The 11652-nt window shown below is 29.5% G+C and overlaps 1 protein-coding gene across 1 annotated transcript; it reads left to right on the forward strand.

Annotated features, from left to right (window-relative positions):
* The first annotated feature begins 1057 nt into the window (after positions 1-1057).
* Positions 1058-5666, forward strand: LOC122588482 (dolichol-phosphate mannosyltransferase subunit 1). Its single transcript, XM_043760609.1, has 8 exons — positions 1058-1207; positions 2962-3061; positions 3153-3186; positions 3260-3336; positions 4064-4089; positions 4583-4747; positions 4841-4955; positions 5375-5666. The coding sequence occupies exons 1-8, from the start codon at positions 1116-1118 to the stop codon at positions 5477-5479; spliced, it is 714 nt and encodes a 237-aa protein (XP_043616544.1). The 5' UTR covers positions 1058-1115; the 3' UTR covers positions 5480-5666.
* The last annotated feature ends 5986 nt before the right edge of the window (positions 5667-11652 follow it).

Consider the following 11652-nt stretch of genomic DNA (forward strand, 5'->3'; position numbering starts at 1 on the left):
AAGAAACCGAAGAGAAAAAGGGAAAAGAATGAGTGAGATCTCATTTTAGAGAGAGATAAAAAAAAGGAGAGAATTGTTGTATAGTAAGAGAAAATGGGTTTGAAAAATGATTGGAAGATGAGAGATGGAAAAGGTTTTCAATGCCCATTCCACTCTTTGGTCATGTTTGACTTTCAAATAAAAAACATTTGACCCGACCGTTTAAAAAGACTCGAGACATGTTAATTCATTTTATCGACATAAACAAATGTATCTTTTAATTAGCTTTTGAACGACTATAAATAAGACCATATTTTCCTTTCTTTTTTGATTTATTTGGCATTTATCTAGACAACTAGTATTTCGTTACGAACGGTCGTAACCCATTTCTAACTACCTGTCGTACACGAACTCGAAGAACGTCCATCTTACTTTAACAAAATTAAGTAAATCGGAAAAAATCAAAAATGCACCGAAAGAAATGTTCAGGTGAGGATGTGAGGTTGTCACAAGTGGTGATTATAAAAAGAATAGTCTTTCTTATTTTTGGTAATGTTGAAAATACGTAATATTTAACACCCCTTAAAATACTTTCATATACACTATCTTCTTAACATTAATGATTAAATTACACTGCCAGTCCTTTATCATTTAAAATATGTCCATTAACCTTTTACATCAATTATATACACAACTCACCGCCGCTCCACCACCAACAGTTGTCCAACCATCACACTGTCGTCGCCACGACCACCGCCGCATAGCGGGTACGCATGCTATTTTTTCTTAATGATTTTTAGGGGCTAAAATCTTTATAAAATATTACGATAAAAACTACTCCGTAATTCTTTTCTTAAGCATCCCTTTCTCACACAAACGCCCCTCAATCCCCAACCGGAATCTTGAGCAATCACCACCACCTCCATCGGAAAATTGGTGAAGCAGCCGCCGCCACCAACCCCACGAAATCAAACACTCTCTCTTTATATAATAATAATAATAATAATAATAATAATAATAATAATAATAATAATAATAAAAATACTACTACTACTACTACTACTACTAATAATAATAATAATAATAATAATAATAATAATAATAATAATAATAATAATAATAATAGAAAGAAGAAGATGAAAAAAGAATACAGTATAATAGTTCCGACATACAACGAACGACTCAACATCGCCCTCATCGTTTTCTTAGTCATCAAACATATGCCGCCGTACGTTCCTCTATCTCTTTTTATTTTTTTTCTTTTTATTTATATAATTACACTTATAATAATAATAACTGATTTTAGTGATGATATGATTATATAGTGTTAGTATAGATTATTTCGATTCGATGAGATCCATTTTTTGTAGTTATTTAGTTTATATGATTATGTATTTTTATCGAAAATCGTTACGGAAGAGGGGAAGTTTAGTTAGTTAGTTAGGTAGTTAGATAGATGTTGTTTTTTGAGATGAGATACATTGGATGTGACTGACTAAAATGAGGGAGAATGTTGGTTGGAGTTAGAAGGAAATAGATTGTGTTGAAAATGTATACGTTTTACGTCGTATGATGCAGGGGTTTAGTAACTTTTATCTGTGATGTTTGTGATGAGGATGTCGAGTATGTGTAAATCATATGTTTTATGTAAATGTTGTGTATCATGAACGTAATTGGGCTCGGCCAGTGCGACTTGTAAGCGATCAATCTGAGTTTCTTGGATTTTGTTAAAGTGGAGATAGTATCATGGACAAACTTGAATGAAATGTTTGCTTAATATTACCCTGAATTGGATAATTTGAAATATAATATATTTAGTAATGGTGATTCATGGGTTCAACAACTAAAATTTGCCTACTATCTTGCTGAGATGATTAATCGAGAATGCAAAAGATTATCAAGTAGCCTGTTAGGCACCACTGAGCAAGTGTTAAGGTTGCCAGGTTGAAAAGTGCAAAGTTAAACTTGAAACATATCGTCATGTTATACAACTCATGATCACATTACTATATCTTTTTTTGTTTTGATTTTCATGTTGATCATACCAAAACATTATTTTGGCTATAACGGTCTGTGCCTTTTAATTGTTTAGGACATTTCATCCTATCTACCTTCAACTCTAGCTTATTTGCTCATACCACTTGTATGTTTTGCATTATCTTTGTATCATCGTGTACCTCAGATGGTTTAAAATATGAGTTTAGGCATGAGTACCTATTTAGGTAGATTAATCTTGAAACTGTGTTGCAGATTTTGTAATTGTATATGTTGAAGTTAGAAACCCAAATAAGTTAATCGCATTGTACATGATTCATCTTACTTTGATCTATTTTCTGGAATCTGGAATGATGGTATAACAGGTCATGATAACCGAGTCCAGTTTTTGTCTTGATAAATATATGCTCTGAAGGACATTTACAATAACCCAAATTAAAATTGTAGTTATATGGGAGTTTAAAGGAAAAGGTGAACAAAATTAATTGTGAAACGCATAGTTTCATATACATGTACATGATAGATACCGTTTACACATAATGTAACATTTTCATATTAAGCACCATACGTTGATACCATTTTTGGTGCACTAAAATCATATAATCATAGACCGAGTTCTTTTCAACTTCAATGCAGTACTCAAACTTTTACTGTCAGTTTTTAACTAGGAATTTAGACTTATATAATAAGATGTTTCAGTTAAATTATGTTATATATGAATTCAGGAACATGTTCTATAGTTGCTTACCTATATAAAATTTTTGTTAAGTACCTTATCGATGTTTCTTAGTTCGTTTAAGTATAAAAATAAAAGTAAAGTTGATGCGATTGTGAAGTATAAGTAATCAAGTATGTGAATTTATGATTGATAAATCTTCGAACTCGTGCTTGTGATTGAAAATAAAGCGTGCAACTGAAGTGATGATTTCTAAGTATATATACCTTGCTAAATCATGACTGATAGTTGATTGGTATACATTAATTCAGGGATGTTGACTTTGAAATATTAGTTGTGGATGATGGTAGTCCGGATGGAACTCAAGATATCGTCAAACAGTTGCAGGAAGTCTACGGGGAAGATCGCATTGTATGTACATTTACCTTTTTTCTCTATTAAATTGCATCACCTTTTTCTAGTTCATGTATATGGTTTATTCATGTGGTGTGTTTTAATGCAGCGATTACTAGCTAGGCCCAGGAAGCTTGGATTAGGTATATCCTTGTTTCTCAATGCAAAGTTTTAGATTATAACTATGAATTAAGGGTTGATGTTCTTGTTAACTAGGGACTGCGTACATTCATGGTTTGAAGCATGCTTTGGGGAACTTTGTTGTAATTATGGATGCTGACCTATCACACCATGTAAGTATTTTTTTGTTAGAGACGTGTAACTGTAATTGAACTATCACCTAAGTCGAATTTTTAAATTTGTAGGTACATGTAGTAAAATGGGCGGGTTTGGCTGAACCAAAATATACGTCTTTTTCTTATATTATTATTTCTTTTCATAAAAAGTTAGTCTGTCAAACATGATCACTATTTTTTTTTTTTTGATATTGATGTGGTTTTTTATTTGAATAAGCAAATAAGCAATAGATGGTTTTATGCACTTAGAATATACCCCGGGTTACTTCTGACCTATTTGACCTGTTTCCATTAAGCTACTTTTTCTTACCGCTTGACCTTGTCGAGTTAAACCTGGAGTCAACCTATCGATAAGTAAATGGGTTGAAATGGACACCTTTAAGTTGGTTGATTCATAAGTTCATTGTAGTAAACAATCTTATCGATTTAGTTGTATGTGTTCTCTCTTACCTCAAAGGCTCAAATAAAGCAAAACAAAGTGACATGAGAGGATGAAGTTTCGAAACCTGCCGTTTGTAATTTTAAGTGTCTGTTTCACATATGAACGTTTAAGATATACAAATTTTGTATTAAGCAGGAGAGAATACTGAGAGATTGACCATACTGATTTATCAAGGGTAATTTATCATATAGAATTTTTTTTATATGGATCAAAATACCGCCAGTTCATATACTAACATCATGTTTCTTCGGCTTTTTTTTTTAATCATGTTCGTCTACACAGCCGAAGTACCTTCCACACTTCATAAAGTAAGAGACTTGCACTTTATCTTGAAGCTTAAATTATCAATTATAAAGACGGCAAAAAATGGGTGGATCAGTCGGGTTGGGTAAACTGTAAAAAGGGTGGACCTTTTGTGTTGGATAAACTGTCTACATGGGTAATTTTGGTATGGATCAAAATGATTATGGGTTCACGTAGATAATTTTAGGTTGACCAAACAGTTTTGTGCCTAAAATTTGTAAATTTTGCATGAACATATGGTGCCTCAAATATGATTACAAAACTTATATTCTATAAATAATAATAATAGATGAATAAAATGGTTTAGGGGGTTCTAACGATCATGTATATGGAATCAAATTTTGGCGACTTTTGATCCCTTTCCATTTTAGCCTAATTATTTGTCTTACCCGTTGACCTGAAAGATAACATATAACCCGAATCAAATGAATGGATCAAAGTTGTGAGTTGTGCTTTAACTTTATCCACTGCCTAGTGATAGAAGTCCCCTAATTTCAGGAAACAGATAGAGACAGGTGCCGATATTGTCACCGGAACTCGTTATGTGAGAGGTGGGGGCGTGCATGGTTGGACTTTAATGCGCAAATTGACAAGTAGAGGGGCTAATGTTTTGGCACACACGCTTCTTTGGCCTGGTGTATCAGACTTGACAGGCTCCTTCCGGTACATAATTTTGGATCATGTTTTCGTGTTATTTTTATTTTTTAACTTTTGGCTTATAGTAGTTCTAACAGTTACGTATATTTTAAATGTTAGTCTTTACAAGAAGTCTGTGCTTGAAGACATCATAAGTTCTTGTGTGAGCAAGGGATATGTTTTCCAAATGGAGATGATAGTCCGAGCATCAAGAAAAGGTTACCATATTGAAGAGGTATTATGAGCTTCCCAATGTTTTTATATTGCAAATCGTATATTCAACTTAAAGGTAGCAGTTTTAACCCCTTGAATAATAATTGCCTAATTAGGGCATGAAATAAATAGCTCTATAGGAAAGTTTGGAATTTTGAACAGGAGGAGATTTTAGGTCAGCCACCTTGTTTGACCTGCCCATTTTGCCACTTCTTAGTTTCTGTATTCTCTATTATGGAACCCACATAAATGGAGCCAGTAGATAATTTTTCAATTGGTCAATGGTGGGAGACTTGTTGAAGTTTTAATGAAGTTCCTTTTACCAAAAAAATAATAGTATAAAAATGGAGCCACGACATGATAATGTTAGACGGGTAATATGAGTAATGCCTTGGTTGTTAATCCCTGTATTGATATATTGAATTTATATTATCCTTCTAGGTTCCAATCACTTTTGTAGACAGAGTTTATGGAACTTCCAAGCTTGGTGGGTCTGAAATAGTGGAATATTTAAAGGGGCTTGTGTATCTCCTCTTTACAACATAAAGATATCTTCTCTTTACAGCATAAAGAATGTAAGCCTGATACCATTCGATACCATAATCTCATTAGTGTTTCTTTCTATTTCTATTTCACAGATGACCTGACTATCTGACCAGATACCAAATAGCCTTTTTATTACATTTTTGTGAGATCTTTTAATCATATACCAAGTATATCTTTGATTTTTTCAGTTTTTCTTTTGTGTGAAACGCATAGATCCGAAGATCTTTTGAGGTTCCCAGTGCTAATTACAACATTATGTAAGAAAATTTTAGGTTGAGTTTGTACTTCCATTTATGGTGCTAGGCAGTAAGGCCATGTGAAATTGGGAAGGAAACAGAAATTCTGTATGGTTCAAGGAAAACTCGATATCTTCTAATGATTCTGTCTTACAGGAAAATGAAACGATAGTATTACTTTCAAATTTAACAGAATAGAGATCTTTTATCGAACTTTATATGTAAACTTGTGGATTATAATCAAAATCAAAGGTTAAAATGAAAATATTAAGTTTGAATTTTGATCTTTTAATTATAATTTGAAATTAAGGATTGTATTTTTAAAGGTGATCCCAATGCTTATCCAATTTAAAATATCTTCTAAATGACAAAGATTCCTTACATTTTAAACATAGATTACTATAACAAATGGACAAGTTTTTATTAAATTAGCAAAAAGGAAAAAAAAAAAAAAAGATACGAGTAAGATGTATTTTTAAAATTCAATCTTTTAAAAGTCATTTGACAATGATATGATGACACTTTGGAAAAATTAATTGGGAAAAATGCAGAAAGAGAGTTATGACAGTATACATATGCCATATGTATATGGTTTTTGATTAATTTTTATGAATAGCAGTAGAATGATAAATCATTTCTATTAACATACTTTAATCACACATCCTTGGATCAATATATAGATGGGATATCATCACCCAAAATAAATATCATCAAAATTTAAAACTCGTTGTCTCCTTTCATATCTAAATGATAGAACTGCTAATAAGATAATTGACTCATTGGTAAGGTATTTAATCTTGAAATGATCCATCTAAATATGGTCTCACTTTCCACTTTTATGAGATGATTTATTGAAGGATATTTTAGAAGTCCATAGGACCGTAGGTTGCATCTTAGAAAATAGGAATTATGTAATTTAAGCTAGTTTAGAAATACGAGTAGGATAGATTTTCATTAAAACAAAGATGGAATAAGATTAACTTTTTAGAAGTGAAAACGGCAAATAAGTATTGCTTTTGTCATAGTTTGTAGTTTGTAATTTTGCCTTATCTATTGAACTAAATTACAACTATATAAGCATTGATTATTACGTAGTAAAACAACAAATAAACATGGGTTAATTCTAGTGATGCAGCCATAAGTTGAACCACTAAATGAGCCAAAGGAAGTGGCCTTAAGCCAAAGGAAACTACAAAGTGTTAGAAAGATTTTCTTGTTAAAACTGTTTTAATGATTAAAACAAGATATGTAGTGATCCAACCGGCAGTTCAGACAAGAAAGGTGGCTGTTAACATCAATATTGGCATCAATTACATTATATACATTACGAAAGCGACACTGTTAAATAAGTTATAAAAATAGTGTGTTTATATATAATACAAATATAAATATATAATGAATTATGCTTTGTTATTTTGGGGTGATCTTAATTTTTAACCTCAACATGACAATAACGTACACCTCTTCATAGAAAGTTATAAACATCTATCTTCTATACAAAATGTGTCTATATTTATAAACGAGAACTTGAGGGCCGGGGCCCTCCCTGGTCCTTCATAGTTCCTCTCGTGCTAATAAGTAACAACCTTTAGTGACAGAATAGCTAATTTATAACATCACCCCATTCCGACGCTTATTTATATATAGTACATTTGATAAACAATTGATTTGTTAGAATATGGTTACAAAATTATCTTAATCTTTTTCTTAATCTTAATCTTATCTTAATATATACAATAAGACAGTTGAACTATTAACTTATTAACCAATCAAATCGCTCAATTTTATCAAATTGACTCTTGCTTATGTCATCATTTAGATTAACTATAAATTAAAAATCCTAATAATCATTATCCAAATATACTATTATATTGGTATTTATATTATTTTGTAGAAAAAGTCTCATTAATTTATACTTTTTTGTTTTTCATCAATAATTTACACTTTTTAACCCTAAATATTTAATTTATATTTATTTTTAGCCATCAATTTGAGATTTTTTTCTTAAATTTTTTAAAAACGTTACAAAAAGTATTTATATTTAATTATTTAAAGTTACAATTGTCACTCAAATCAAAAGTCCTAATTGTTATCAAACAATATGAAAACAATCCTAATTGTTATCTAATTATCATAGGAGAGTGATTGAAAATAAACATATTCATGTTATGGGTCGTATCATGATCAAACACATATACTTAAATGTCAAGTACAGGATCACAAGTAAGTTTATATTTTAATTCTTAATAATCTTTCATAATAATATCACATTATGAGTACAATTGGTTTCAAAAAATTATATAATAGAAAAATTATTGTAGCATGTGTCTTGTAGATTGACAACAACAAACAATCCCATCAATATGTATCAACTAATAATGACAATGACAAACATGTGGTTATTGTACTACAACTTGCAAAGTATAACACTTAGAACCGTATATTTTCAAAATTATAAGTTTTTATGAATTAAATGTATGAATATCTAATATTGATAATATTGTAAACCCCGTGTCCAGTGTCGGACACGGGTCTAAAGTCTAGTTAAAGTAACTAAAATGAAATGTTTCTAATTAAAATGGTCAAAAAACTTGTCGCAATTTACCTTTAATTTCAAATAGGTCATAACATAGTTTCTGAAGAAAACGAAGTGTCCATTTTTGTCTGCTTAATACGAGTAGTATCAATATATATTTGCCTTTGATTTTGCAGTATCACTATCGACATATCGTTTCTTTTTTTTTTTTTAAGTTTACTATTATTCACAACGTCAATACACACCAAATAATGGTACGGCAAACCATACACAACAACATTACATCAACTCAAAATTACACCAATTGTTCCATGACATAGATCTTTTTTTCCTCTATCGAGTACATATCGTTTCTAACAAAGTCTAATCTTAATATAAACTTAATGGAGTACATGTCATATGGGCATAAATATATATATGTTGGTGGTGCATCGGCAGCATGGTGATTGCTACGCCATCAATCACATGCTTTGGGCACTTGCCATCACTACATTCGATCATAGCTAGCAATTGTGTATATATACACTTACAAATAATATAAGTCATTACCTAAATCCCATTAATAATGATAATGAAGTCATATAAATAAGCATTAGTCAAATACTTGAACTAATAATTATTAGAAGAAAACAAACATTTCGGCCGCATAGATGTTGTTTAATGTTTATATTAATTCATCTATCTACTAACTAGCTATATAATTAAGCATGTCAACTTTAGCTCATCGGTAGGCCCCTAGCTATATAACGTTTATATGTATATTAATTAGTGTTGTAGTTTTTGTATCGACTTTATACCATTCATGATTTTGTAACAAAATCTGGAAACATATACAAATTTGTCAAAGCTTATGAACAGAACCAACATGTATCTGTCCTCTTGATTTTTGATACCTTTAGCTCCTTGGTATCAGATTTATTCATTTCCTGTTGAGCATTCAACGAGTTATTCATAATAACATCTCGATTCCATGACACAAGGGTCCGTTATCAGTAGATTAGGTTTTGCAATTCAAAAAAGATAGTGGTGCAGCTTGTTGCACGTTTACTTGCTATTTTGATGTAATTTGATAAAATCTATATATAAAATTCATATTTGTATTCTTTTTAATTATATATATATATATATCTATATAAATATTAAAAGAGTAGTTAAACAAGCCTTCTTAATTATATATATATATATAAAGCATTCTTCAAACTCAAAGTTATTCTAAAAAATTGCTATGTAGGATTCATCCTATGTGCCATCTCCATAACTTTTTAAACAATATTTATCTTACTTTATGCAAAAATATATAAGATTTATTAAAAATAATAAGCATTTTATAAGAGATTAAAATGAAAATATGATTCCATAATCTTCTTAATATTATTCCTAATAGTAGGAAATCTCGACAACATCAATTTTTCAAAACTTAAACTTTTAAATCTCCATTATTTTAAAAAGATTTGCTCTTATTTAATCACAAAATATTTATCTATATATCTATTTAAAATTATGTTTAACATGTATAAATACCAAACAGGTTCATTACTTTTTATTCTTTGAATTTTGATATTTTGCTTTTTATGTGTTCTTTATTAAATTGATGTCCTCTTTTGTTTTAGAATAATTTTGATTACGACCATTAATACAAATTTGGGATTATATATTTTTCATATTTTATGAATTTTTTTTTTCATTATGAATACAAGTTTTTTTATGTTACTCTATGTTGAGGATTTTAAGCCCACGCATTGAGATTTATAGTGTTCAACTGTTCATTAATTAGTATGAAATAATACTTTATTGTTTTTTTTTATCTATCAAGTTTTTGATTTAATCATCCATAAAAAAAATTCTGACATCGTTTCTTTAACCAAATTGTTTTTTCTCCTATTATGTAAGTGTTAATTTTATTTTCTCATATAAATGTTACTAGATCGATCAATACATCAGATATTTCATCTTTATTTCACTTTTTTTCATGTATTTAGAAAAACAGCTAATAATTAACTTATATATATATATATCCCTATATATATATGTATATAAAAAAATTCTGACATCCTTTCTTTAACCAAATTGTTTTTTTTCCTATTATGTAAGTGTTAATTTTATTTTCTCATATAAATGTTACTAGATCGATCAATACATCAGATATTTCATCTTTATTTCACTTTTTTTTATGTATTTAGAAAAACAGCTAACTGTTAATAATTAACTTATATATATATATATGTATGTATATATATATGTATATATCTATAGGGTGACAATCAAATGAGAATGAAATTAAAATGAGAACACTTAAAAACTATATTTTGATGCATTAAAAGTCCATAAAACTGACATAGTGCATAACTAATTATCATTATTTAAGTGTTTAACAACACATTGATCCGTCAAAATCGAAAAAATCTCGTTTTTTGTTGGATGCGTCATATTGATGAATATGCATCCAAGATGGATGCACAAAAAAAAACGTGATTTTTTTAATTTTGACGGATCAATGTGTTGTTAAACACTTAAATAATGATAATTAGTTAAACACTATGTTAGTTTTATGGACTTTTAATGCATCAAAATGATGTTTTTAAATGTTCTCACCGTTCTTATTTTAAAAGTGTTCTCATCGAAGTGTTACCCTATATATATATATATATATATATATATATATATATATATATATATATATATATATATATAACGAATTGCAATTTAAAATGTTTGTATCAAACTTTTACTAAATGATTTGTCAACAACTGCGCATCGCGCGGGTAAAAAACCTAGTATATATATATATACCTTCTAGTAAACTACCCTAACCTAAACTACCCACATAATTTTGAACTATCTTATGCCAAAAATCGGAACTTTGAGCTTTATCATAAGAGGCAAAAACTCCACTCAATAAGTTAACTTCATATTGGTTTTTAGTAAAATAGATGTGGGTCTTTTCAAGAGTTATTCGGCTCTTCGATGAGAAAGAAAAAAAAAAAGATGTAGGTCGTTTATGCAATGAATTGAAGTCGTTTTGCATAAATTTATGAATCAGTTATACATAGAATAAATCGGTTATACATAGAAGTGTGAGGTATAATGCAATAGTGGCTTAAGGGTAAGGCAAGTAAAGTCAAGGCTTTAAGCCCCGAAAGTTCAAAGGCTTCATTTTTTTTATATAATTATACATAGAATCTAATATAAATTAGAATTACAAAAAGAATTAGGAAAATAAGAAACATAAAAATATAAAATTATGTGTCTATGTGATATGTGTATATGTGAATAAACAACGATACTATATTGAAAACACGTTAACGCAATCGTAAAAATCAATTACATAAAGTATGAACAATTCTATTAATCCGAAAGGCCTCGTAATAAAAATTTGCTTTTAAGGCTTATTATTATGTTGA

This window comes from Erigeron canadensis, chromosome 2, assembly GCF_010389155.1.
Source record: "Erigeron canadensis isolate Cc75 chromosome 2, C_canadensis_v1, whole genome shotgun sequence".
NCBI lineage: Eukaryota > Viridiplantae > Streptophyta > Magnoliopsida > Asterales > Asteraceae > Erigeron > Erigeron canadensis.